Consider the following 27,964-nt stretch of genomic DNA (forward strand, 5'->3'; position numbering starts at 1 on the left):
GAGGCTCTCCCCTCCCCCAGTTGCCCACCGTCCCTAAAACATGCTCAGCTGGAATGGGGGTCAGCTTCCGCAGGGCAGGGGAAGGGAGAGCCCCAGAGCGTGGTGAATCCACAATTGCCATTGCCTTTTGCCGCCACCTGCTGCTGCTGTTGGAGACGGGCCCTGCACGGCTCTGGGGGCCGTCCGTGTGGCTGCACATGCTAACTGGACGCCCTGTTGCACCTGTTAAACCAGCATGGCTAGACGGCACGGATTTGCATCTCGGCCCCACCGCCCACTGGCTGGGTGGCTGTGGGCCAGTCACTTAACCTCTCCAGCCTGGGGAATTTTAGCCTCCACCTCATGGGGTTGCTGTGGGCATTAGTTGAGATAATGCAGTGCAGCAAGAATGCCAGGCCGGTCTGATGAAGCACTGGCCCCAAGGAGGGAGCCCTCCTGAGAGTGCAGGCCTCCGGGAGTTGGAGTCGTGCAAGCCAGGCTGGCCATCAGGGGGGAAGGGTAGGAGGCCTCCGACCCTGTGAAGAAAGGGTCGTCCTCCCACGGTGAGGAGACTGCCTGGCAGGCAGGGCAGAGGCCTCCGAGCAACCTCAGGAGGGGCGGGGCAGGGGCTCAGGCTCTGCACTGAAGGGCGCGCTTCCCCCCGGCTCCCACTGCCCACGCTTCCCTGGGCCCCCGTGCCCTGTCTGTCAAGCGGGGCTGAGGCCCGAGCCCCTTGGCGGCAGAGCACCTCAGCAGCACTCGGGAGGAGCAGGAGCCCCACGAGGAAAGCCCGGAGGCTGTTGCCCAGGAGCCTCCAGCCTGGCCAGGGCCGGCGCGGGCGGGGGACTGTGAAGGGGAGCGTCGGAGCCTGCACGGCCGCCAGCCCCGTGCCTCAGGCCAAGCCCACTGGCAATGGCCGGGCAGGAACCACCACCTTGGGCCCAGCACATCTGGGGCTCATCAGGCTCTGGCAAGCAGAACCGGGCTCCCAGGCAGTGGCCTGCGTGGAGTGGGCAGGTTCCTGGGGCCACGCCACCCTGAGTCAGTCCTGGCACCACCTCTGGGAGCCCTAACAACAGACACCATGACAGCGCTGGCCATGGGGGACAGCCTCGCCGCTCGCCGCGAGCCAGACGCCGTCCAGACCCTCCGAGGCACCCTGTGAGCCAGGTGGCCCTAGGAGGCCCAGGCAGGACAGGAAACTAAAGCACACAGCAGTTAAGGAACGTCCCAGGTCAGCGGGCCAGTGGGGAACTGGACCTGGAACCAGGCACTCCGGCCCCGGAGCCCCTGCTGTTAAGCGCTCACGCTCAGCACAGCAGTGGGACTTGGGGACGCCCCTTCCCCATTCTGGGCTTCAGGTTCCTCATCTATAAAATGGGACTCCAAACCCCTAGCTCCCAGCAAGCTGTGAGATCAGATGAGTGTGTGAAGCAGTGTCCAAGGCAGATGGAGACCCACTTCCCGACCCGAGCAGGCCCCGTGTGGCGCTGGGGCGCGTCCTGAGGCGCTGGGCCTGGGCCGGCTCTGGCTTGGCCACTGACGGCACGCGTCTCTAAGGGCACCGCGCTCGACCACGGTCAAGGCCTTTCAGCCTGCTCCCTCCCAACAGCGGGCTGGGGGCCCCATCGCAGGCAGGTGGGCAGCGCAGGGGCCCTCCCGGGTGGTGGGCAGACACTGGCCCCTCTGCCCGTAGCTCAGCCACACTGCCCATCACCTTCAAGTGCCTGCTGGAGAACAACCACATCGACCGGCGGATTGCCCGCTTCGTGCTGCCGGTGGGTGCCACCATCAACATGGACGGCACCGCGCTCTACGAAGCGGTGGCCGCCATCTTCATTGCCCAGGTGAACCACTACGAGCTGGACTTCGGCCAGATCATCACCATCAGGTGCAGTCCCGACCCCCACACCCCAGGCGGTCGAGGGAGACGGTTCCTGGCGGGGCCTTGGGGCTCTCAGGCTCCCAGGCCTGCTGGGCCCTCTGAGGCCCGGAGGGGACGCAGGGCTCAGCCAGGCCGCACGGCAGGTCAGCACTGGGCCTCTGAGGGCGGGAGCCCCGAGGGGCTGGGAGCAGTGGCCAGAGAAGGACGTGGGGTTTGGACAGGCAGGGGAGGGAGGTCCCTGCAGGTGGGCACAGGCAGGACTGAGGCAGAGCAGGGAGTCGGAGCGCAGGGGCGGGCACGAGGGAAGGTCCCACGTGCCAGCCCTGGAGCGCGCGCTTGGCCTGCAGACGAGGCCCAGCAGGGAGGCTGTGGGCAGAGCGCTGCAGCGGGTGGTCAGAGCCTGCGGGTCACGTCCTGGGAACCTTAGTCGCCGTCTTCTGACCCAGGATGTTCCACAAATTTCTCAAGAGGTTCTCCTGAGGCCAGGGGTGGGGGGCCGTGGGACAGGGCTGTGCCCCCCTGAGAAGCCCCCCATGGTGGCATTCCTAACAACCCCCTGCCCCCTCTGGTTGTCCCCTCCTTGGGGCCAGGGTGGTGGTGACGTGCCACGGCGCCCCCCGTCTCTCCCCCCCCCCCCCGCAGCATCACGGCGACGGCGGCCAGCATCGGGGCGGCCGGCATCCCCCAGGCGGGGCTGGTCACCATGGTCATCGTGCTCACCTCTGTGGGCCTGCCCACGGACGACATCACCCTCATCATTGCTGTCGACTGGGCCCTGTGAGTGCAGCTCGCCCCCCCCAGCTCCCGGGGAGGGGGCGCCGGCATTGCCGGCGGGGGCCTGAGGACTGGGAGCTGCCGTGGTGTGGGGCAGCGGGGGCCATCCCCGACGTGGGACGGGCCCTGTGATGGGCAGGGCCCAGGGTTCAAACATGAACAGGCAGGCCCCGTGTTTTAAAAGTATGAAAAATGTCAAGACGGCAAGCACAGAGGCTTAAACAAGCACAGGCCCTTGTAGGCGCCGTGTGGCCGCACAGGCCGCACGCCCAGGGAGCCAGGTCCGCGCCAGCCCCGCGCCGGGCAGCCCCCTCGCGGCCCCCTCTGCCCCGGGAGCCAGCGCCCCCGCGTTACAGCGCCCGCCGCTCACCGCCCGCCTCGGCTCGCAGGGACCGTTTCCGCACCATGATTAACGTGCTGGGTGACGCACTGGCTGCGGGGATCATGGCCCACGTCTGCCGGAAGGACTTTGCTCAGGATGCGGGCCCCGAGGTACGTGCCTGGCTGGGGCGGTGTGGCAGGAGGGGGGAGCTGGGGCGGGGCAGGCAGGGCACTAGCTCGTCCAGGACCAGCCGGGCAGCCTCAGCCAACCCCTTCGTGCTGCTGGGCCTCAGTCTCTTCATCTGTTAAATGGGGGTGACGAGTTAGTTCCTCTAGCCTCTATTTACTGCGACTCCACCATGGCTGGTACTGACCAAGACACAGACGGAACAGTGATGAGCAAATAAGACTATAGGTTTCATATCCAGGGCGCCTTCCAAAACCGTGCATGGTAGGCTGTGCCCACTTCATGGGAGAGGAAGCTGATGCTTGGGCAGGTCAGCCTCTGACTCCCTCTTCGGACCCTGCATGTCAAGTCCCCTCTTTCACTAAGGCAGCGCCTGGAGGAGGCAGGACAACTGGGGAACTAGAGCCCAGAGAGGCCCTGCAATCTACCAAGGTCACACAGCACGTCTGCAGGAAAACTGGTCATGTGGGTCCCAGCTCTGTGCTCATTCTGCTCCACTGATCCTCTGTCCTCCCCAGCGTCTAAACTTAGTCCCTCCTGCTGTTTCTCCTATACAGAAACTGCCACCCTGTGAGACCAAGCCGGTGAGCCTCCAGAAGATCGTGGCAACCCAGAGGAACGGTTGTGTGAAGAGTGTGGCCGAGGCCTCGGAGCTGACCCTGGGCCCTGCCTGCCCCCACCACGTCCCTGTACAGGTGGAGCAAGATGAGGAGCTGGCCGCAGCCAGTCTGGACCACTGCACCATCGAGATCAGCGAGCTCGAGACCAATGTCTGAGCCTAGGGTGCTGCGGGGCCAGGGGGGAGCCTGAGCTCCTTCCCCTCCCTCGAGAGGCCAGAATTAGCTCTGCTTGACCAAAAGTGGAGTCTCGATGAGGGGAGAGGCCGCAGGCGGGATGCCCGGGCCGAGAGCCATGGGGCCCTGCACAGCCCACGCTGGCGGTGGCACCACAGCAGGTCCCGCCGTGTGAGGCACCAGCGGGACGGCCGCACCCCCCTCCTGGATGACTGAGTCAAGGCTCAGAGAGCTGCAAACACCTGCTCAGGGTCTCGGAGCAGGCAGTGTCAGGGCCAGGCACTCCTCCAATCCTTCAACCCTGGCCGCTCCCCCTGGAGGACGGGGTGCTGGCTGCGCCTGATGCCCCTCCAGGAGCCCCCGTGCCCACCTCCCCTTTCAGTTTACTAAACACAAAACAATGTCCCAGTTTTGGCCCCAGCTGTCCCCTGGCCCAGGCCCACCCCCACCCCACCCTCTAATGTGGCCTCAGCCGAACAGCTGCCCTGAAGGCCTGGCTCAGCTCAGCCCAGGGCCACGACCTCCTGCCTTCCATGGCTTGTCCGTGCTCTCCCCTAGCCCACCAGCAAGCTCTGGCAAAGCTCTCTCTGTGTGGATGGAGACAGGGCTGTCTTCACAGGAACTGGAAGGGCCTAGAAACATCCAGGCCACCTCACACTGGACAGGTGGGCAGTGCTTGGCCTGGTCTCGGGTGCTCAGTCAAGCTGTCCGTGGGGCCGTGATGTCAGAAGGCCCAAAAGCCTGTGTGACAGGGCAGAGTTAGGTTTCCTCTTCCTTTCTGTGCTAGTATATTCAGTGGTAACTAAATAAAGGCATTTTGTTTCTTAAGTCTTGTGGACTTAGAGACCATTCTCCAGCCGGCACTGCTTGACTGGGTCAGAGTGCAGATGGGCCTCCTGGGCAGCCAGAGTGTAAACGGGCCCGTCCATGTGGCCTGAGCGGGGACAGGCCTGGCCAGGGGCCCACCTGGCCCCCAATGTAGCCGGGCCTTGTCCAGGTGTGCACAGAGCACCCTGCCCTTGCCTGGGCTCTGCTCTGCAGACAGGGCCCCGACACAGCCCCACAAAGGAGCCAGTGTCCTCAGCGAGTCTGGCTCCCTTTGTGAACGCTTCACGTGAGGGAGGGGCCTGGCCGAGGACATTCCCAGGCTTTCTCCCTCATTCTCCCGACCCCTCGGGCTCCTCCAGGGAAGAAGACGCAGGACCGCCCTGGCCACACGGCGTGCTCCGGGTGTGCCCTGGCACGAGGACGCAGCACCAGGGTCTGGTGGTCTCTGGAATGGAGGAAGCTGGGGACGGGCCTCCCCAAGGTGACTCGGTCTCAGGAGGGCCCTTGCCTCCCAGTCCCCGACTTACGAACTACTGCCCACCCTCTTCCCAGGGCCGGGGCCACCAGCCCTGCCAGGGAGCAGCAGCCTGACTCCGCGGGGCTGGGGGCGCTGAGGCCCACCCTTCGCGCATCCTGCCCTGGTTAAGGCCTAACCACCTTGCAGAGGGCAGACGTCGAGCTGGGGTCACTGCCACCAGCGTAGACTGGCTTATTCACCCCTTCCCTGTGTCACATCCCTAAGGCCCTTGGGGGAGATCAGGTGTGTCCCAGCATGAGGCAGGAATCTTCTGTTTATCAGGCTTGACAGGAGGGCCCCAGCCCATGCTTACATGCCTCCAGGAGCGGGGAGGTCACCACTTCCTACATCTTGGCCCACCCTGGGGCAGCTCCGCGATCACAGGTTCTTCCTGAATCTGACTGGGTGCTCAGGCACCTCTGCTCACCTGAGCCATCCTCTGTGGGACACCGGGGATGCCCTGTGGGTAATGCCCCTCAGTGCACAGCCGCCCTCCTGGTGGGACCTGAGCAGCCCAAAGCTGCAGGGGCTCGGCTTGCACGCTCAGCCCGAGGCTAGGCAGTGGGGGCTCACAGGCCGTAGCGGCAGCCCCGGCCCACCTGCCGGGCCCCTCCTTCCCTGCCACGAAGCCCTGCCTCCCTGGACCTCTGCCTGCACGACTAGGTTTGGAGCCCCAAGAACAGATCTTTGCCCAGATTCCTGCAGGTCTGGACGGGGTGCTGAGGTGCTTGTATCCTACCCACCCCTGAAGCCACACAGACACGGCCACAGCGGCAAGGACAGGGATAATGCTTTTATATTAGTTTTTCTGTAACAAGAAAAATCAACTTTGAGATTTTTATCATTTTTTTTCTTTAAAAAGAATAAAAATCAAAAGGCAGCCGGAACATTCCCACAGGCCCAAGGAATGAGAAAGGGGTCTCGTGGGCTGCAGTGGGGCCCCTCCTCCTTGCTCTGGCCCCCGGTGGGGCTTGCCAGTCGGGGTGCCTGTGGCCCTGCCAGGACGTGGCCGGCGCGGGGGCTCAGCCGAGCGACTGCCCCAGAGCTGGGAGGGGCAGGGCAGCAGTCCCGCAGGCTCCTGCCCACAAAGGGAAGGAAAGGGACAAAAGCCAGCTTTTGTGAGTCCCAGAGGGCGGCAGGCACCTGGCCGCACAGAGCACGGAGATCACCTTGTGTCTTCTCCAGGGGATGGATGGACAGACAGGGCAGATGGCAAGCTGTCCTGGACAGTTTGGGCTGGGTAAGAGCTGTTGGTGGGCTAGGCCGCGGGCGCTCTTCACGTATGGCTGTGTGTGCGCGTGTATGTCTGTGTGTGTGTGCACACGTGTGTCCATGGGGGAGCCAACAGTGCCTGTGTGCGTCGGACCCTTCCCCCCAGTCCGCACGACTCAGGGTATGATGGCCGTGGTGGGTGTGCGCAGGAAGTGTGACCTTTGGACAGCGGCGTGCAGCTGGCTGTGCGTGTGTGGCTGTGCTGTGCAGCCGTGTCTGTGCAGCCGTGTGCTGTGCAGGCGTGTGTCTGCACGGGGGGCACGCACAGGAAGGGCGGGACTGCGCGCTCAGCCTGCGTCCCTGTGGACGCCACGGGGGCAGTGCTGGGTGTGTCTGGTGGCATCTGTGACGAGAGTGGCAGAAGGGAGGGCTCACGGGGCAGAGCCTGTGGCTGCAGAAAAGAGTCCGGTGGTCCACTGTCCTGCAGAACATGGAGGAGGGTCAGAGGCCAGCCCAGGGCAGACCCAGCAGCCGCGACTGGCCTGGGGGAGGTGGGTGAGAGCTTAGGGGGCCCTGCTGGAGGGGGCTTCGGGAAGACAGGCTCCTGTGGGTGGGCAGGGGAGCCGCCCCCGGGTGCAGAGCTGGGGAGCCGCCCACCGGAAGGTGCTCCTGGCCAGGCACAGGGGCCTTTGCGTCCTGGGCCCTCAGCCTCCGGCCCCCTGGCCACTCCCTGGGGCCTCAGGGCTGTGCTCAGGTGACTCTGCAGAGGCGACGGCCCCTCCTCCAGCTGGGACTCCGCAGCCCTTCACTGAAGGCTGGTCCCTTCTGTCCCTGACCCCTGGCTCATCTGAGGACAATGCCTTGGGAGAAGAAGGCTCCAGGCCCCTGCCCGCCCCCAGGTCCCAGGAGGGAGAGGGAGCTTCCTGCGCAGTGCCCCAGGCGCACTCCTGTCACCAGCTAGGACTCCTTCCAAACCCCCCCCCCAACGTGTCACCCCCCAGGGGGTCCTCAACACCCAGCTCAGCTCCTCTCTGCCCCGCTGCCCTCCTTCAATTCCACATCCTAACAGCTGTCCCCCGCCCCAACCAGGTCTTGTGAGCACCCGCACAGCCCGCACAGAAGTCCTAGCCTCCGCCGACCCCCTACCCACAGCACCCTCTCTTCTCCTCGGGGCTGTCCACCCCCTTCTCCCTCCCGAGCCCCTGCTGTGTGTGCCCCCTTCCCCACCCAGCTGCCTCCCAGGATCCCTGACTCCAGCCATTCTCTTGCCTCCTTGTTCCTTGTCCTTCTGGCCCCACATCTGACCCAAGCCCAGCCCTGGATGAACCCGGGCTGCAGGCCCGGCTGACGTGCCCTCGTGTCCAGTCCCAGGGCCACCCCTGCCTGTGACTGCAGCCGCCCCCCGTCCTCAGCCTCAGAGGCAGCGCCGGCCCTCCTGCCAAAGCCAGCCTGCCTACTGCTCACCCCATCTCCCTCTTCTGTCTTCACCTCCTCCCTCCCCGCCAGCCCCTCCCCATGAGCGCTCAACGGGCCCAATTCCTTCAAAAAGCGTAAAATGAACTGAGCCTCTCGTGAACACCATGCTCCCTTCCCACGACCACCGTCCTTCTCCTCGCTTCACTGCCAAACTTCTTGGAGGAGTTGTCTACACGCCTGGATGCACTTCCCGTCCAGCCACTCTCCCCGCGCCCTCGTCCCCTGAAGCCCCTCTACAAGGTCAGGGATGACCCTCCTGCAGGTACATCAGTGGGCCCTGGGCAGCCCGGCAGCAGCACTGTGATTGCCCCACTGCTGGAGAAGTGCACGCGTGGGGGGCCTGGTATACACGTGCAGGGATGTGCACATGGGCATGTGTTCTGTACAAGTCTGTCAGAAGGGACACGTGTCGTGGACGCGCAGGTAAGGGTCTCTGTGTGTCCATGGGTGTGCACATTTGTGTGTCTGCACGTGTGCAAGTTATGTGCATGCTTTGTACATGTAGGTGTGTCATGGGTGTGTGCACATGTATGTATTCTGTCCTATGCACATTTTAGCCATGTGTGTGTGCATGCATGTGTTGTACACATGTGTGGGTGCTTTGTTTCACATGTGTGTAAACAGCCCCTGCCCTTGGCTGCCAGGTTTTGCCACCTCCTTTCCCGGCTCTCCCAGCTCCCTCCTGCTCTGCAGTTTACCCCCCGCCCCCACTTGCCCAGCCTTTCTCACTCCATCCCCCTGGCAAGCTCACTGGCCTGCGGCAGCCTCAGACACCGTTCCAAGGCCCACCACGCCTGGTCCCAGCTCCAGCTCAGCCCTCACTCCTGAGCCCCAGACCACACATCCAGCCACGCCTGCAGAGATCCCCCGATGCTCTGGCCCCTCAACCTCAACATTTCCCCCCCCACAAACCTGTTCTCCCACTTAGTCGACACACCACCTGGAATTCCAAGCTAGAAACGCAGACTCTCCCTTCCCGGCCCCTTCCCCTGCCCAGCAGGCTCTCTGGCCCCAGCTGCCCGTCTCTGCTCCTGGTGCCCAGCCCCTGTCACCGCTGGCGTGGACACAGCAGGAACCTCCTGTGGGCCCCACGTCCACGCCGCACCACCGCGCAGCACTCATCACCCTCCATCACCATCTCCCATTTGTACCCAGCACATACCAAGTGCTTGCATGTGTTTGCAGAATGAAGGGATGACGCAGGGACAGAGAGTGAGGAACTGACAGACGGTCCCAGAATAGGGACAGGGACAGGAAACTGCCATGCGGAGAGGTGAGTGCTGCCCCATACACCTCACCTACCAGGATCAGATCCGTTTCACCTTGTCGCTATCTAGCTTCCTCTTCCTCCTCGTCCTCCTCTTCTTCATCCTCCTCTTCTTCCTCCTCTAAGTGCCTGTGACCCTTGGAAACATCTCCAAACTCAAAGGTGCCTTCGATGTCCAAGACCTGCAGGTGTTTCAGCTTCCGGAAGGTGCTTTCCATCACGGAGCCCACGGCCAGCTTGTTGAACCTGGGTGGACCGCCCACAGGGTGGGTCGATGCCAGGAGCCCGGCCTTACCCACTTCAGAAGGTAAAAGGGGGGCGGGCACCCAGGAAGAGGGTACACGGGCCCAGAGGCGTGGTGCACCACGGGACAAGGGCGGCCCACTACAGCTGGGATGCAGAGCTGACAGACAGACAGCCACGGGCCCGAGGCAGAGACTGAGTTTTGCAGCTACAAGCCAAGGAACGTCCCGGGTGGCCGGCCACTGCCACAGCCCTGCGGACTGCACGGCCACCGACGCCTTGACGTCACTTCCAGCCTTCAGAACCAGGGGACAATACGTTTCTGTTGTCTAAACCAAATAGTCTGTGGTACTTGGGTTACAGCGGCCCCGGAGAGCGGAGACACTATATACGTTCTCACTGTAATTTGGGAAGTGGGGACCCGGCGCGTCCAGGGTCACCGCAGTGCACGGTGCAGGTGACATGCAGGTGAGGCCAGGGCCGAGCGGGGGCAGGGGCTCGCCCTGGGGTGTGGCTCGGCTCTCAGGCCCCTCCACGCTCTAGCCTCAGCGCCCTGCAGGAGCCTGGGCGTGCTCTGTGCGCTCGGGGTCCAGCCCTGCCAGCTATGAATTGGGGGTGGGGGATGCTCTCGGGACCTCTTCCTGCCCCAGTCACATCAATGACACCCCTGCACACACTTTCTCAAGTCAGCAAAGCCCTTACACAAACTTTTGAGGGTGTGAGGCCCAGGGTGACCCTGGAGCAGTCGGGAGTGTCCCCACCCTTGAGAGCTAAGGAAACGGGGACTGAGGGCTGGTGACATACCCAGGGCCACCCGGCAGTCGGCGGCACAGCCAAGCTTCCAATGGTGACTTCCGCTTGCAAGCTGCTCCCAGGTGCCCTGACTGTCCTGGTGGAGCAGCGGCCGCCCCCAAAGGGGACGTGCGGGTTCCCGGGGGTCTCCTACCTGAGAAAGATGCCCTTGAGGTTGGGTGTGGCGGCAAAGGCATTGGCAGGCACGGTGCTGATCTTGTTGTTCTGCAGGTACAGGTACTCGAGAGACTCGGGGAGCCCCTCGGGGATCTCCGTGAGCTGATTCTCAGCGACGTCCAGCAGCTGTAGGGGTGACCAGGGCAGTCAGGGCCCCTCCTGTACACAGCATGCAAAGCTCCCACCAGTCCCTGGCCCATCTAAGGCTCGGGACAACTCCCCGAGGTAGGATCTGTAACTATCCCATTTCGAGATGGGGAAACAGAGGCTCGGAGAGGGCAAGCAATTTGTCCAAGGTCACACAGCCTGGAAGAGGCTGGAGTCCATGTGCCTAAATTACTGAATGAATTCACAGTCAAGATGTTCGGGTGTCACAGTTCTGCCTCCATAACACACCTGTCACCATATCAGACCAAAGGCCCTAGGTGAGCAGAGGCCAGAGATGCCCCAGCCTTGGAATGTCAGCCCTATGGCCTGGATGAGGGTGGAGGGTGGGGGTCACAGGGGTGGGGCTGCTCATCCGTGGAGTGCAGGGGTCACGTGGGCAGGGGCAGGGCAGGGAGGGTGTGAGGATGCAGGCACATGCCTAGGCTCCTAGAGCCAGCTGGTCGGGGAGCTGGGAGTGAGTTTTCCAGGCAGTGGAACAAACCCTGAGGTGGGTAGGAGACCGGGGTGATGCGCCAGGCTCTGGTGCCAAGCTCACGGCCCCGCAGGCAGCCCCAAACCCCACCCCGCACACACCCTGTGCAGCCAGAGGGCAGAACTCCGTGGTCTCTGGGCTCCCTCCTCACCCCGGCAGGCTGGAGTTCAGGAAACTGGGGGTGGTGTCAGGGCCCAAGGGGCTCTGAAGCTCTGCCTCCTCTGGAAGCCTCCCTGCCCCATTCCCCTGCCCAGCGGGGCCCCCCTTCCCACTGTGTTCCCACAGCACTCAGGGCCCTCCACACACGTCTGCTCTAGCACTTCCTCATTCATTCCAACCATCTTTACCATTCCCAGCTGCAGAGGATGTGGAAAACACTGAGACACTGCCCCCACCCTCCGGGAGCCAGTCTGGTGGGAGAGACAGACACAAAACCAGACAATGCCCACCTAGCAAAATAGGGCTATGAAGAGGGAGTCTGGAGAAGGGGCCCAACTCAGCCTGGTGCGGGGCAAGGAAAGCACCCAAGGGAGGAGACGCCCAAGTCGAGGGCAGCCAGGGCAGATGGGGAGGGGTGTTAGGGACGGGGACTCTGAAGTGGAGGGAATAGCTACGTGCTAAAATATCCAGCAGTCCGAGGAAGCATCCCCATCCCAGACACCCCATACCTGGTGGACTCGCCCAGGCTCAGGCAGGCGCCTAACGTGCCCACTGTTGGCAAACGGGAGCAACAGCCCTTCCCAGATAACTTGAGCTGAATCCTTGTAAGCTCCAGACCCTCCATCTGTCTTATTCCCCACCGGGTGCCCAGTGTGAAAGCTGTGTCTGGCACATGGTGGGAGCTCAGTGCAGGCTCACGGAATGAATGAATGAATGTGAAGGCACCTCTAGTGAGGAAGGTGGGAAGTGTCTCAAGCCCAGTGCATGCAGCAAATGTGAGAAGGGAGGCTGGGTTGGTGGGAGCAGGGGCAGACTTGAAGGCCATGGCATGGATTCTAAAGGCAATGGGGAGTCATGGAAGGGTTCTTTGCAGGAGCAGGAGATGGGCATGTGTTTTTCAAGACACCCTCTGATTGCACACAAAAGCGTTACCCTGGGGGTGGCCTGGCCTGGGGTATGGGCAGTGGGATGGAGAGAGGCAGACAGACTGAGAGTTGGTGGGGGCCAGCAGTGAGAGGGAAGGGAATGTCAGAGCAGTTCCCAGGTTCCTTGAGGGCACCAGGTAGATGTCGACCCCATCGTTGAGTAAGAAAAGGCAGCAGGAGAAGCAGGTGTGGAGGAGGAGACAACGGGGTGTGGGAATGGCTTCCGAGGATGCCATGAGGGATGGGCACAGGTGGTTGGATACGGGTGTCCAGCCCCCAGCAGGGAAGCCTGGGCACGGCGGCCCCTGTGAGCGCTGCTCTCTGGGGCTCCTTCCTGCATTCCGGGCAGACATGCCTCTTCCCACAGCTCCCGCCTGCATTCGCTCATTCAGCCGTCACTAGGCTCAGTCCCCAAGCACTTCCTGCCAGCCCACCACGTGGAGGGCGTGGGGTCCAGCAGTGACGACAGTGCCCTTCATTCCAGTGGGAGGGGCAGGCCTCAAACAAATAGATGAGCGAATGCCCAAAGGGGTGAAGTTGACCAAGAAAAACAAAGCAGAGGAAGGTGAGGGGGGCAGTGACGGGAGCCGGGGCGGGGGGGGGGGGGGGGGGGGGCGGGGGGGGGAGCAAGCCAGCACTTGTGGGGGAAGAGGGAACAGCAGTGCTGGGCCTGAGACAAAGACGCCCTGCGGCCTCCTGCTCAGGTCTGCTCTGGTGAAGGGCGGGGCGCCGGCGCTGCTACGAGGGCTGTGGGGGGGCCGTGCCAGGGCGCCATGTGAGCTGCTGAGAGGGTCCCCACAGCGCCAGTCTGGGATCCGGCGGCCCCTTGGCCCTCCCTCCTGGGTTCTCTGGTGAATTCCCTTTGGCCCACGCTGATTGAGTTGGGTGGTTTCACTCAACTCAGTTCATAGCCCAGATGTCCCCGGCCTCTGTGACCACAGCCACAGCAGCCAAACCCTCTGACTGGCCCCAGAATCAGAATGCCCAGAAGAGGATCCGCGCCCCATATGCCCTCTGCAGACTGGCGCGGCAGGTCTGGTGGTACCAGCTATGACCCCCCACCCCCCCGTTTTCGCAAGCGCCCATTCCTCCACCTGCTGGTGAGTGAGCGTCCCTCTCCCAAGCCACCCACGCTGCCCCCAGCAATCCTGAACCATGGGCCCCGCCACCTGCCCCCACCCCTGCAGCTCTCCTCAAGCCTGGACCGGCAGGTGGTGAGCTCAGCCTGGTTGTCCTCTGCCCATGGCCTGTCCCGCCAGGCCCTTCACTAAGCTGGGCTGACCCAGACGTGCCAGCCGTAACCCCAGCATGTCCCGGTTCCCAGCGCGAGTACCTGCCAGTGAATGAGCTCAGCCAACCCCCTCCTGGCCCAGTCCTCCTGCCCCATCCCCACCCCAGCGGACTGGGTGGGCTCAGGGCAGCCACACCAGTAGTGCCCGGACCTGCGCTGCCGGGGCCCACCCTCCCTCCATACCTGCAGGCGGGGCAGGTCTGCCCAGGCCCGCGGGCCCAGGGCTTTGCTGCGCAACCGGTTGCCGGTGAGGTAGAGCTCCCGCAGCTGGGCCATGCCGGCCAGCGCCCCGCGCGCCAGGGCGGCCAGCTCGTTGCGCTTGACCTTCAGCACGTGCACGTTGCGGGGCAGGCCGGGCGGCAGCGTGTGCAGCCTGTTGCCGGACAAGTCCAGCGAGCGCAGCAGGCGCAGCTTGCGGAAGGCGTCGCGGTGCACCTGCGGGCTGGTGATGCGGTTGTAGCTGAGGTTGAGCTCCTCCAGGAAGTAGGTGGTGGCGAAGTCGTCGCGGCCGATGCCCGAGATGTCGTTGTGCAGGATCATGAGGGTGCGCACGCGACGCGGCAGGCCGCTGGGCACGCGCTCCAGCGCGTTGTTGTACAGGTGCACCGTGTGCAGCCGCTTGAGGCCCTGGAAGGCCAGCGGGTGGATGCCGCGCGCGCGCAGCTGGTTGCTGTGCAGCAGCAGGTACTCGAGGCTGCGGATGGGCGTCAGCACGTCGGCGTCCACGCTGCGGATGGCGTTCTTCTCCAGGTGCAGCAGCACCAGGCTGCGCGGCAGCCCCGCGGGCACCCGCGACAGGTTGTTGCTGGACAGATCCAGGTACTCCAGGCTGGACAGCTTCCTGCGGGGAGGCAGGAGGCTGGCGGGAGCCCACATTGCCCCTCCGGGTCCACCCTTATTCTCCAGGGAGGTGGCAGGGGCACTGCCTCTAATTCACCCTAGCTCTGCCACCCGCTCGGGGGGGGCATGGCCCAGCCTCTCGTTGGGTTAATTGAATGCTACATTCGTGGGGGGAAGATTGAACACAGTTTCTGTCCCTCTGTTTGAAGACCAATTAACTAGGTCTTCTGTGGCTACCCCAGACCCTAAAAAATACCAAAATACATTTGCCTTCAACAAGAACGCTTGTGTGTGCATTTCACACCAAGGAAACAGTCTCTGCAAATGCTTCCTCGCCTCAGGAGAAGCCTGGCAGGACTAATGGATACACATTCCACAGAAGCACAATCCTGGAAGTTTCTTCTCCAAGGAAACCCACCAGGGAAGGTGGGCCTGGCTGGGGGGGGGGGGCCTGAGGAGCTGCCAGAGACACCACCGTCACACTGGGGCTCACCAGAAGGTCTCGTTGTCCAGCCCCTCGTCAGTCAGGTAGTTATTCTGCAGGTACAGCTCACGCAGGTTGCTCAGTTCGTTGAAGGCACCTGGCGGGATCTTCTCCAGCTTGTTGTTCTGGGGGTGGGAGGGGAGCACGAAGGAGCACTGAGGGCAAGGACGGGCCGCAGGGTGAGGATGGAGAGGGGTCTGGAGGAGCCATGGGGAGGACCCAGGCCTGGAGCGTCTCAGAGCTCCCCGCCTCAACCTGCACCGAGGGCCAGGTGCCCAGGCTTCCACCGGGTTCTCCGCAGTGGCCTCTGCTCTCCGGCAGGTGTCCACAGCCTCCCGGTGCCCATGTGGACCTGCCCGCCCCCTGCCGCACATCCTGCCGTCACGCCCTGGCCATGCCGCGCTCTGCCCCTCCCACCCTCTCCCTTCCTCACCTTGAGATGCAGCTTGTAGAGGGCGGGAGGCAGGTGTTTGGGCACGTGCCGCAGGAAGTTGCTGGACAGGATGAGGATCTCGACGTTGCTGGAGCCGTTGAACATGTTGTCTGGCAGGCCGGCGTCTGCCAGCTTGTTGTTGTGCAGGTACACGGACCTGAAGGGCACAGTCCTCACGCCACCTGCACCCCCCGTCGCCCTCTGCCCAGCACCAGCTCCAAATCCTCACTCAGGCTGGTTCTGGGGCCCAGGGCGCCCTCCTTGAGCCCATCCGAACCCCAAGTGTAGAGTTAGGGGGCCCTGCACAGCCCAGGGATCCAAGGCCCGGGTGGGGCAGTGACCCCAGAGGGGACGCTTCCTGACCCAGGGCTGGGGAGGAGGGAAACCCCCACCCAGCAAGCCAGTGCGGAAAGAGGCTTCAGACCGGCTTTCCTGACCCCAGCCCATGCTCCTCCGTTCCTTCAAGGTCTCATCCCCGTTCCAGCCCTGGGCCCCCCCTCCCCCTCAGCCCCTGTATTCCTGTCGGTCAGCCCCACACAGCCCCGCTCTCAGTCCTGGGGACTTCCTGCAGACGGGGCCTGTCCCCTTTGCCTCTGTGTCCCCCAGCACAGGGCCTGTGCCACAGGGGGTGACCCCGCAATGCTGAACAGCCACTATGTGCCAGGGCTGCTCTAGGCTCGGGAGATATGCAGTGGGCACGCCAAGACCCCTGTGCTCACAGAGCGACAGCCTAGCAGGGGAGGGCACAAGGAGCCAGAGAAACACGTGTAAGGCACAGCTCAGCCGTCTATGGGTCCCCTTGGGCCTCAGCCTTCTCATCTGTGAGATGGGGCCATGCACAGCAACCCTGGCTCCTCAAGGGGTGAAGAGAATCGAGTGAGATGGCAGGTTTGGGGACAGAAGCGGCACCAAGCCTGCCCAGGCCGACTTCCCCCGCCCAGCACCACCTGCCCGCTCACACGCCTGTGCCAGAGGGGAGCCCAGCCCTCCCAGGGCAGCCTTCACACGGGGACAGTGGAAGATGCCGCCTCTCCTGGGCTGGAACGAGGGAAACACCTCACCCGGCTCTGCGCAATCCCGCGGCAGCTCGCGCCGTCCTTACCTCCTGGACTGATCCCCCCCAACCTTCAGGTCACCTCCTCAGGCAGCCTGAGTGGTCTGGGCCCCTCTGGCCCCTGGTTTCCCTCCAGTACCCCCCCACCCCCGCTGGAGCTGGGGCCGCCCACTCTGCCCTCTGACCTCAAGTTTGGCTTCTGGCCGAAGGTGAGCCCGTAGATCTTGGTGAGATAGTTGGCAGCAAAGTCCACGCTGATCAGGGTGTTGGGCAGGATTCGGGGGGCCAGGGTCAGCTGGAAAGGCAGGCACAGGGCGGAAAGACCAGTGGAGCGGCAGGGGCTGGCTGGGTCCCCCGCCTGCCTGACGCTCATCGGCCGGTGCTGGTGGGGAGGTGGGGACTTCCACGGGGCTAGATGGGGTGAGGGCGAGCACAGCACCCAGGCGTGCTCCTGGATTCTTGACTTAGACTAACGGAGCTGTGGGCAGCTGGTGACGCCCTTTACAGAGGAGGAGGATTCGGTTTGGGGGTTGTGGGCAGGAACTGGTACTTCTCCTTGGGGTGAGGGTGATGCCTTAGTCATCTTAGGGGAGAGGTCAGGCAGGCAGGTGGGTCTTTGAGCCTCGAGTCCCTAGGAATGGAAAGGGCTGGAGACTGACATACACGGAGATGGGAGTTAAGCCCAAGGAACGGGTGGGTCACCTCAGGAGATGTCAGAGAAAGAAGGAGCCTGTCAAATGTTTTGAGATTGAGTCCTTGTGCCTTCACTCACGCTGGCCCCGCTACTGCTGTGCCATCCTCCTCAAGGGTCCCTGGCTGAAATCCTATTAACTTCCCTGCTCCCGCTCAAATGCCATCTCCTCCAGGAAGCCCTCCAAGTTCTTCCCAGCTACATCCTGCCAGCCTTGGCCTGTCTTCATCATCTGACCATACACCGCCCTGGATTACAGGTGTGGGGTCTGTGTCTATGCACCCCCCACCCCCCCACACACACAGGGCCATGTCTAAGCAGCCTTGGGACCCAGCGGCCAGCCCAGAAGAGGCCCTGGTGTAAGTTCACTGAACTCAGTTGAAGACAACACCCAGGGGATAGGGCAGCACACCTCCACCCTGCCCCAGGCCCCTCACCTTGTTATTGGCCAGGTACAGGTAATTGAGAGTGGTCAGGTGCTCAAACGCCTCCTCTGGGAGCCCTTCAAAGGACAGGCAGCGGTCAGAGCCCTGGATGAAGGAGATGCTACGGGGGAGCATGCCAAGCACTGACCTGCCCTCCCCCACATCCACCCCACTTGCCAGGATGGGGTGGGTGCCCCCTGAGGCAGGTTCCACTAACTCCTTCCCAATCAGTCCCAAAAGGCCTGCCCTGCCCCATTTTCGTCCCCTTGTTCAAACAGGCCCAAGTTCAGAGGTGGAGGCAGTGATTGTTTGCTGAGTGACTGACTGATCTTCATGCTGCTGGGGCAGCCTGGGGTGGGATCCATCCCAGGGGGTCAGGCCACAGGGCAGGGGGCCCTCCCAGGAAGGACGCCCCTCTGTGGCAGCCCCAGAGGAGCAGAGCCTCGCTTCACCGCCAGCCCACGGCAGGGGGGCCGAGCCAGGCACGGCTCGGCGCAGGGCAGGACAGGTGCCCCCGGTCGCCCCCGTGCTGCTACCTGGCCCGCCCGCCCCATCCAGCAGATGCGGCATCAAGACTCGGCTGTCGCTGGGAGCCCGGCCAGCCTGGCCCTTCTCCAGCCCTGAGGCCGCCTCTGACACTTGGTTCTGGGCTCCAAGACCCTCAGCTGCTGGGGCTCAGCCAAGTAGCTAAGGAGAGGGAACAGTTACATAAACCGTGGAGCATCCTCTCCTCAGAATACCCTGCCACCGCTTAAAGGGACGGCTACTGAGAGTTCTGGGCAACCGGGAAATGCTCCTGAGCTCACTGCTAGGTGAAAGGAAGCAGGGCATAGTATCTATAGTATGGGTTCAGCTACGTATTTAAAAGCCCAAAGGAGAAAGAGTGGACTGGCTTGTGCTGGTTGCATAACCGTACAAACTTACTAAAACTCATCATACCGTACCTTTAAACTGGGTACATTTTATGGTATGTAAATTATACCTGAATAAAGCAGTTGGGAAAAAAAAGGAAAGAAATCTACCAAAATGTCAATAGTATTAATTCCCAGTGGCAGAATCGAGTGGTTTTCTCTTTCATTTTCTTTTCCACATTTTCAATTTCTCTATTGTAATGAAATGTTATTTTTCGCATCAGGAAAAAAAAGTACCTTCTTATTATTTGAGGCCTTTCCGACTCTGATTCTAAGGGCGTTCTGTGAGTTGAAGATCCTATGACAAGGATCCGGGACTCGTCGCCTTGAAGCCTCCCTCCTGGCCCGACCTCCCGCGTCTCAGGCAGAGGCACAAGCGCCCCCGGGGGTTCCAGGGTGTGCAGGCTGCACCCGGCCCGAGCCCGCGCCTGGAGCCCCGGGGCCGGGCTCTGCGGGACCCTCACCTCGGGAAGTCAGGCGGTTGTTCTGGAGGTTCAGCGTCTCTAGCCGGTGCAGCCGAGAGAGCTCCCCGGGGTAGATCTTCTCCAGCTGGTTGTTCTGGGGGCGGGCAGGGTCTGTGAGGAAGCAGCCCTGGGGGAGGCGCGGAGCCGCCCCCACCTGAGGCCGGGGCGCGGGGAGCCAGGCGCTGGCCCGAGAGCCCACCCACCAGGACTGCGCGACCAAAGCTGCGCCAGCGCGGAGCCTGCCGTCTCCCCCACCCGCTCCCCGCTGTGTTCCCACGCGGCGGCAGGTGTCCCCACTCCCAACCCAGAACCCACTGTGGTTCGCTCCCATGGTTCTGCTGCCCCCTGCCCCTTGGAAAGCTTCAACGCCCAGCCAGGTCAGGCAGCACCTCCTCCAGAAGCTTCCTGGGCTGGCTTAGGGCCGGGTGGGGAGCCGGCGCTGGCCCACAGCACTGACCCCCGGGCTCACCGCTACCTCTTCAGGTCCCTGCCAAGGGCAGGGCGCGTCCTCCCTGCACCCCTAGTATATCCCACACGGGGCCACAAGTGTCCAGCAGGTACCCAGGAAATACATTAGGAATGAGATTGAAAGAACACACAGTAAATGAGCTCCGCTCCTCCCTGTCCCTCTGGCTATCCTGGGGGCCGTGAGCCGGCCACTTTACCTCACTGGGCCTGCCTGTCCTTTGGAAATCGACCGGCAGTACAGCTCCTCCCTCCCCCAGGGGGCCTCCGCGGCCCACAGTCCCCGCTGGGAACGCCACTTCCCCCTTCCCAGTACCAGGTGCCAGCCTGGCCTTAGGCCTGAGCAGGCTCCCGGCTCCTCAGCGAGGGAGCACACTGTCCCCTGAGCCCGCAGAGCCCGCTCCGCTCAGCCTGCAGTGGGGCTGGGGTGCCCTGGCTGTCCCTCCTCAGAGGTCAGCGGCTGGTCAGTCTGCGGCCAGCTTCAGAGCGAGCCTGACTCCGCCTCCCGGGCGCCTCTGTGCGCGCCGAACCTGGGCTATCAGGAGGGGGTGCCGCAGGCGGGGGGACTCCATGTGTCTGACCTGCACTAGCACCCTACATCCGGGAAGGTGGGAGCCAGGAGTGCTGGGGTTCCAGGAGAGCGGGGCGTTGGGAGTTTGGGGGTCCTGGGACAGGCGGGGAGCAGCCCGTGGTGGCCGCTGGCCCAGCACTGGCCTCACCTGCAGGGACAGGTGGTTGGTGTGCTCGGGCAGGTCCCCCGGGAACTCGCGCAGGTCGATGCCACCGCAGTCCACCACGCCCTCCTGGGAGCAGGCACAGTCTCGGGGGCAGTCGATAGTGGCTGGGCCGGGGACGGGCTCCTCGGGGCTCAGGACCAGCACCGGGCCCTCCCCAAACTCGTTCTCTTCGGGGCTCAGGCTGTGGGCCCCAGCTCGGCCGAAAGCAGAGGCCCTCGCCGCCAGCACGCGTCCCAGCTGCTGTGGCAAGAGCAACAGGAGCAGCAGCGCCCTGCTCCGGGCCATGGTGCCTGCGGGGGGGCGAGTCAGACTCACCTTCGTGCCAGGGCAGACCTGGCAGGTACCGTGGGCACAGGGGCGAGGGCCCACGGGAGTCAAAACGCAGCCGTCCTGAGCACAGGGCGGGGCCGGGGTGGTGGGCCCACCCTCATCAGGGCTGCTCTCTGGCCAGGGACAGGGAGGGCGAGTCATCTCATCGCAAAACCTTCCCGAGACCCAAGCACTCTAGGCTGTTTCTAGCAAGCATTTCACAGTTCCTCCCCAGATGCTCCCATTTCAAAGCAGGGGAAGCTGAGGCCCAGGAAGAGCTGTCCTTTGCAAGGCCTGGGCTGGGCTTTGCTGAGCCCTTGCTGCCCTGGTGCAGGCAGTGCCGGGAGGCCCTTCCGTCCTCCAGAAGTCGCAGGCCACGGCAGGGCCAGCGGGCGAGCCAGGGCTCCAGGCTCCCAGCACCGGCACCGTTCGCCTCCGCTCTTCAGCGCGCCACTCTAGGAACTTCAGGACTTAGCCTCTGTCTCTTTTTCAACTCCCTCCCGGCAGGTACACAGGACTCTTTAGTAGCTCCTCCCCCCAGCCTTTGCACATGCTGTTCCTTCTGCCTGGAATGCCCTTCCCCTCTCTTGTGCAATGAGCGACTCCTCCTCCTCCAAGAACCAGCTCCTCCACTGTGTTCCCCGAGAAGACTCAGACGCCCCAGGGCTCTCCATCCTGTGCTCCCACAGGGCTTTGCATAAACCGCTCCCTTAGCCGAACGCGCGCTTTCGCCCACACAGCGCTGTAAGCCACCGTGTCTGGCCTTAGGCCCCGCCCGGAGCTGGGCACACGGAGCCATCAGGGAACAGAGCTGCCGCCGCCACGCCCCCCGCCTCCCAGTCCTGCCCCTCACGTTTACACCCTCAGCTGCCTCACCAGGGCCTGATGTGCTTGCTCGACCTCTGCTACCTGCAGGAGACCACTCCCGCACAGCCCCCTGCTGCAGCAGGGTTGGTCTCAGGGCCACTGAGGAAGATGTTGGGGGGTCCCGTGGTCCCAACAGTCCTGTGGGTCCAGGCTTGGCTCAAGGCTGGGTCCCTGGAATTCTCTTTACCAGGAATCGCTTAGGAAACATCTCTGGGCAAACTGCCCATGGTACGTGGAGACAGGCAAACACTGGCTCTGGAGTCCCACAGACCCACCCCAGTTCAAGGCCCATCTCGAAAGCCACTTACTGGCTTTGACCTTGCTGGGCTGTTTCTTCATCTGTAATGCAGATAATATGTCTAAACTCCCAGCCTCGGGGAGGGGTCTGCAAGGTAACAGACACCAAGTCCCTGGACCAGCTGCCTCTACTGTCGCACTTTCAGGCACTGACACGTTGCGTTAAGAAAGTAGCGGCAGAGCGGCAAGGGTCCAGGCCTCGGGGCACCCAGGCTGAGCCTCTCTCTCCCCACCAGTAGCCCAGGGACCAAGACCCACAGAGCAGTCAGAAGGACCTGCCAAGATGCTGGGCCTGTGAAATGGCGGTGACACCGATGTCTAGCTAGAAAGTAGGCTCTACAGTAGATCGAATGGTGACCCCCAAAAGACAAGGCCACTGGAATCGGCGAATGTGACCTTATTTGGAAGAAGGGCCTTTGCAGATGTAATTAAATTAAATGTTTTGAGATGAGATCACCCTGGAGTAGGGTGGGCCCTAAATCCAAAGATGTGACCTTATCAGAAAAGAGAAGGGGAAAAGATGCCAGAGGAGATGGCTACGGGAAGGTGGAGGCCGAGCCTGGAGCGCTGCACCTATGAGCCAAGGAACGGCCACCTCGCGGGAGCCACCAGGCAAGAGAGAGGCATGTGACCGACTGTGCCCAGAGCCCGCAGAGCCAACCCTGCTGACACCTTGAGTCTCAACTTCTGGCTCAAACACTGAGAAAATAAATGTCTGTTGTTTTAAACGATCCAGTGTGTGGGAATTCGTTACCGCAGCCTAGGAAACTAAATTACGTAACACCCCTAAATCCCAGCTCCCTCACCCATCCATGGCGATGACAGAACCGTCCTCGGGGAGGTGGTGAGCAGTCAGTGGGACCCACGTCCCCGCACAGTGAGTGCTCAGTAAATGTTAGCTCCTCTGGCGTTAGTCATGTGATGCGTGGGCATGGCCCACATCCTGCCCACACCACAGCCCGCCCCAGAGTCCCCTGCTTCCCCCCTCCCTCATCTAGATCCTGCCATGCTCTTGACCCCACCCAGTCCCACCTCCTCCGAGAAGATGCTGCAGACTCTACCTTGCTGTGAATTCCAGCTGCCCTTGTGGCTGCTGCGGTCTTTTGGATACAACTGTCTCGCTCGTTGGCTCAGCCAGCTCTCCGAGGTGAGACCCCGCCTGGGCCCGGCCTCATGCTGGACACAGGGGACACGGGGGACGTGGATAAGGTCCCAGACCCCAGGACCAATCGCCACTATCCACCCAGGCTGGGTGAGCACTGAGGCTACCAGGTAAAAGGGGTCCCAGAGAACATGAGGCCCCAGTGAAAAAGGTGTGAGGAGAGAGAAGAGGGCGGCAGCCTGCCTGGCGTGACCATTAAAAACCACAAGGCCCAAGCAGACTGGCGCCCTGCCACTGCCGGGCAGAGAACTGGGAGCTCCCGGGTTCCGGCACCGTGGGCAGCGATGAGTGACGCGTGCAGCAGCCTGGCCCACTGCCCACCCAACCACGCCCCTGCTGACCACAATGGGCACTCCATCCTCGGTCAGTCTACGGACCACCATTCTCATGGAACAAACAAAACCCACTGCACCCGTTCTACAGCGTTAGGCCAGAGCAGGCCTCAGCCTCCTCCCCGCCCACCTGCGCCCACTGCAGCCCAGGGCATCAACCCAGGGCCCAAAGTCAACCAGGGCAGGGGCCAGGGAGGAGGACCCAGGGCAAGGGGCTCTGGTCCTCACGTATCCTGCACACTCACTGGACAAACTCCTTTTCCTTCATCTTCAGCTTTGTGTCTATAGATATATTCAACATATCTTAATAAATATTAGCATTACTGACCATCTTGAAAATATGATCATCACCGTTTTAAGGATCAGGAAGCTGAGGCTCAGCGTAACACGGGTGTTAAGCAGCAAAGCTGAGCTCCCATCCCAGATCTTAAGCATCACGTCTTGCTGCCCTTCCCTGGGCCAAGCCCAGCAGAAGATGCAGGCTCCCACCTCGAGCTGCGTTGTCCAGTACAGGAGGCACTGGCCACTTGTGGCTACAGGCATTTCCTTGAACTACATCCATTCCAAACTGAGATGTGCTGCTGAGGGTAAACCAGAGTGTACACGGATTTCAAAGATTTAGTATGAAAAAAAATGAAAAAGATCACATTCATATTATTATTATCTCCAAAAATATCTCAGTAATTTTGTACTGATTATATAATAATACTTTGGATATATTGGGTTAAAGAAGATAATTATTAAAATTGATTTCACTTGCTTCATTTGACTCTTTTTAATGTGGCTACTAGAAAATTTTACATCTGTGGCTCACCCAGTCTCCGTTGGGCAGTCCCAGCCTAAGCTGAATAATCTGTGTGATCTGAGATGTGACTGTGGATCCTTGGCTCCCAAAGGGGCCCAGAGGAGACTTAACCTTGCCTGGGGCCAGAGAGGGCTTTCCAGAAGTGATGACTGATCTAGCCACTAAGGATGACTATCAGGCGAAAGGGACAGGGAAAGGGAAACACAAGCTGAGGGGGGAGCACGTGCAAAGGCTGGGGGCAGGAGTCCAGGCTGGGAAGCTCTCCTGAGCTCACTGGAGTGTGTGGTCGGGGTCCGGGACTGGGAGTGATGAAGTGGGCAGGGGCCACAAGTCCAGGGCAGGAAGAGGCCAGGTTAGGGAGTGTGACCCTTATCTTAGGCAAGATGAGGTGCCACTGAAGAGCAGGAGAGTAGGTTCATGCCGCATGGAGGACGGACCAGTGGGGAGCGCTCAGCGGCTGTGCAGTGAAGCAGGCAGGTGATTATGAACCTGGTCTGGGTGGAAAGGGAGGAGTTGGGCTACAGGGATGGAGAGGAAGAGCTAGATTCAAGGGAGACACAGAAAGGACAGACAGCGCTTGGGGAGTGGTGGCCCCAGTGCCACCTTCTTCTTCCCCCAGCTTGGTCAGATGTTCTCAGGACCTTGGGATCCTGGGCAGTGCCAACCCCACTTTGATGTGATCAAAGTCACATCACTGACCCACACATCACTGAAAACCTCAGTTTTCCTACCTGTTCTTCAAGGAATGCTGCAGACGACAAGCCCTCATAGCCCCCTCGGTGTGTCCAGCCCTGCAGGAGGTGTGTGGAGAACAGAAGAGGGAACAGGTCCTGGAGAGGAAAACTCAAACCCTCAGGCAGCAAGTATTGGGCAAGAGGGACAGCACAGTCTGCAGGTGAGTGCTTTAGAGACAGAAGGTGGGCTCCCATCCTGACTGTTGTATGAGCCCAAATGAGGCACTACACTACTTTGAGGTTCAGTTCTCTAGTCGAGGAAAAGGAGATGGGAGTTATCTCATGAGAATTAAATGAAATGACACTGGTGATATGCCCAGCCTGCTGCTGGCACCAGACAAGTACAGCCTACATGAGGTTACTGTTACTGACCTGCTGCCTCTCCCCTGGAGAACTGAATCTTTTTATTTTATTTTATTTAGGAGGTACCAGGGATTGAACCCAGGGCCTCGTACAGGGAAAACAGTCATCTGACCACTTGAGCTACATCTGCTCCCCTGGAGAACTAAATCTTAAGCCCGGGAGGGCCTGAGTGGAGTCTTGAAGTAGAACCAGAAGAGGACAAAAGGGGAAGGAAGACCCTCAGGAGGCAAATTCTCAGTCCCCAGCACCATTTTCCTCCTCCATACATTGCAAAGGGACTCAAATTCAGCAAACACTCGCTGCACACCTGCTCCATGCTGGGCCCCATATAGCTGCATCTTGTTGACTGGAATAGGCATCCCGAGATTAGGAGTTAGTCTTCCCATTTTGCAGATGAGAAAACTGAGGCACAAAGGGGCTCCCATTGCTGCCCATCCCCTGCCAACTTCTACACCTCTTCAAAGCCCTGTACAAATGTTCCTGCTCCAGGAAGACTTTCCTGCCCTCTTGGCTCTCATAGCACCCCAACCCCTTTATGCCTTCATCCTTCAAAGCTCAGCTGAGCCTTCCCTGACTCCCAGGCATGGAGTGTGCTCAGGAAATGTTGGCTGAAAACTGAATTTGTGAAAGGCAGAGTTGGAAAAGTCTACAGTATCTGGTTCAGCCCCGAGTTCACGAATGAGGATGTTCATGGCAAGGCCAGGACGAGACTGTGGGTCTTCTGACTCCTGCCCAGATCCTCGAGCAGGTCTTGAAGACTGAGGAGATGTTCTCCAAGAAGTCAAAGGGGAGGAAAGGCGCCTCAGGCAGAGGGAATAGCATCTGCAAAGGCATAGCGGTGGTGGCGGCGGCAGGGGACAGGGGTGGTTCAGGGAAGGGTAAATAGTTCCAGAGAATGGAGAACCAGATTGCCAAGGGCTAAGGTGTCACTGAGAGGGAGGCATCGAGGGCGCCAAGCGGGTCATGGTCCAAGCTACGCCAGGCCTAAAGGTGCCGCCTAGCCATGCTTTCGTCACCCCCTACCCAAGGTGCAGACAGAAGCCTCAGAGCATGCTCCCACAGGAGCTCATGAAAATGGCCCTGTGGATCTGACTTCTTAACTTGTACTCGACTAGGCGCTGGACCCTAAGAGCGGATGTTGAGGGCGGCAGGCCAGAGGGAACCCCCGGACCAGTCACTGCTCTGTCCCAGGGCAGCCTACAGGTTCTTCTGAGTAACTTGCCGGGGTGTGGTGTGAGCCCCCTCCTGCCCCACTGTGCTCAGGGCATGGCCTTCCCAGTGAGCAAGGTTCCTATACAAGGCAGGGGTGGAGGATGTGACCACGCAGGGGCTCTCCCGGTTCACGCCCGTCGGTGCCTCTCGGAGGAGGCGACACCTACAGCTAAGGCAGGCCGCAGCTTCTGCACGCCGAGTCCTAGACGCGCATCCCTCAGCGCCTCGGGGACCCGGGACCGGGCCGTCAGCGCCGCACGCAGCTAGGCCAGGGCGCTTGCCTCCTGCGGCGGCGGCTGCTCCTCTGGAAATTCAGGCTGCAGCTGCCTCCCACCCCTGGCCGCAGCCCAGGAGGCTGCCAGGAGCTCGCCGCCGCCGCCGTCGCCTCTTCCACCTGACCGCGCGTCAGGTATTCCGTCGCGTCTAGCTCCCCGCTCCAGGACAGGGGGCGTCCGCTGCTCTAGCTGGAGGGCGCACCCCTAACTCCGCGCGCTCCGAGGGCCTCCAACCCCCGCCCCCTCCTTCGTACGATCGCCCGGGCTGGGAGTCAGCCGCGTAGACAGACAGACGGACATGCCAGGCCGCCGGCTGAGAGTTTCGGCTCGGGGAGTACGGGGCTCTGGGCTGGGGCGGCGCAGAGGTCCCGGGGGCGAAACACGAAATCCGCGCCGCGGACGCCCGGGCTCGGCCTCACCTGCCAGCACCTCCCGAGGGCTGATCTCTGCCCCACTCTGGGCCTCAGTTTCTCCGTCTACAAAGAGGTCGAAGGCTAGACTCGCCAAGGCCCTTGATGAGTCGACGTGGAAAAATGCGAGGATACTTTACGCCAGGGCCTGGGTACAGGGGTCTATGCCCCTCCCCGGTTCCACCTGCCCCCCATATTCTCCGACGCCCCGCCCGCGCTCTCCCACTCCCCCCTCATCCGCCCTCAGATTCCTTCCAGATGTTTGCAGCGGGAGGGGCCCGGGGGCTGAGGCGGCCTCTGACCGGAGAGGAGAAAGGGCCCCTGCCGGGTCCCGGTGGCGCCAGGGTCGCATCCCGGAGGAGGAGCTCCGCAGCCGGGCCTCAGCTCAGGGGTCTGAGGGAGGGGGCTAGACGCGGCGGCCCCGCCCCGGGGCAGCTGCCGGCCCCGTCCGGAGACGAGGGAGAAGTCCAAGTCCGCTGTCCCGGCTCGGTCCCCGGCCCCTCGGCCCACCCCGGCCGCCCGGACCCGGTACCTGCTGCGACCCCGCGCGGCGCGGCGCCCCGCGGGCCAAACGCGCTCTCCTGCGTCTCGGCTGCGCTCGGCGGGCGCGGGCTCCTTCCATTCAAGACGAGCCGCGAGCTCCGCGACGCAAGTTTTGTTGTGGGTTTTCTCCTCCCCGCCTCCCCCGGCCCCCCTCCACCACCCCGCCCCCCGCCCGCGTGCATCTGCTGGACGCCGGCCTCCTCGGACACAGGCGTAGGGTCCCCACAGGCGCGGGGAGCGGAGGGCCTGTCCCCCCCCCGCCCCGGGTGCTCGACTTGGCGGGGCCCCACTTCCCGGGGAGGCAGAGCGGCCGCACGGACCCCTCTCCGCCCGGCGGGCGCGCTGCGCCACGCCCCCACCCCCCTAGGAAACCGGGAAGGCGGGGAGTCTAGCCCGCGGCGCTTCCTTGTTCCCAGCCTTCCGCGGTGGAACTGGACCCCCTGTAGGCCCCAGCACCTGGGAAGAGGGCCCCTTCGACCCAGTGCCGCAGAGCGCAGTTTGTTCTTCATGACAGCATTTTTGCAACCCGTCCAGCCACGAGTACCTTTCGGTTCACTCTCCCAACCTGGGGTCCCGGGCCATGGCTAATAGGGTCGCTAGCCAGGACCCTGCTGCGCCCCTGCCCGGAAAAGTTTCCCCACCCCTCCCCCACTTTGGCCCTGGACCCACAGCCTGGTGAGCCT

General features: G+C 62.3%; 2 protein-coding genes across 5 annotated transcripts in view; one reads left to right on the plus strand and one right to left on the minus strand.

The window, feature by feature from the left end:
- SLC1A7 (solute carrier family 1 member 7) overlaps positions 1-4,768 on the plus strand; it is a 51,144-nt gene extending 46,376 nt beyond the window's left edge. The window contains exons 8-11 of the mRNA XM_058303570.2: positions 1,676-1,870; positions 2,507-2,641; positions 3,028-3,130; positions 3,704-4,768. Of these exons, the coding sequence (XP_058159553.1) occupies positions 1,676-1,870; positions 2,507-2,641; positions 3,028-3,130; positions 3,704-3,922 (652 nt within the window). The 3' untranslated portion in view covers positions 3,923-4,768. The remainder of the gene's footprint in view (positions 1-1,675; positions 1,871-2,506; positions 2,642-3,027; positions 3,131-3,703) is intronic.
- Positions 4,769-6,063: 1,295 nt separating this feature from the next.
- PODN (podocan) lies at positions 6,064-27,530 on the minus strand. Of its 4 annotated transcripts, none has more exons than XM_012529122.4 (12): positions 27,271-27,530; positions 26,748-26,804; positions 19,955-20,262; positions 18,771-18,864; positions 17,408-17,472; positions 16,465-16,574; positions 15,226-15,382; positions 14,802-14,917; positions 13,652-14,309; positions 10,430-10,578; positions 9,276-9,486; positions 6,064-6,978 (listed from the first exon to the last, which is right to left on the minus strand). In XM_012529122.4, the coding sequence occupies exons 1-11, from the start codon at positions 27,461-27,463 to the stop codon at positions 9,303-9,305; spliced, it is 2,091 nt and encodes a 696-aa protein (XP_012384576.2). In that variant the 5' UTR covers positions 27,464-27,530; the 3' UTR covers positions 6,064-6,978; positions 9,276-9,302. The 4 variants fall into 4 exon arrangements, with proteins under 4 accessions (XP_012384576.2, XP_023447603.1, XP_012384575.1 ...); XM_023591835.3 differs by lacking the exon at positions 26,748-26,804 and adding an exon at positions 22,507-22,621 and having other exon boundaries at positions 27,271-27,393; XM_012529121.4 differs by lacking the exons at positions 26,748-26,804; positions 27,271-27,530 and adding exons at positions 22,507-22,621; positions 23,429-23,512.
- Positions 27,531-27,964: the final 434 nt, after the last annotated feature.

The sequence above is a fragment of the Dasypus novemcinctus genome, chromosome 9 (genome assembly GCF_030445035.2).
Source record: "Dasypus novemcinctus isolate mDasNov1 chromosome 9, mDasNov1.1.hap2, whole genome shotgun sequence".
Taxonomy (NCBI): Eukaryota; Metazoa; Chordata; class Mammalia; order Cingulata; family Dasypodidae; genus Dasypus; species Dasypus novemcinctus.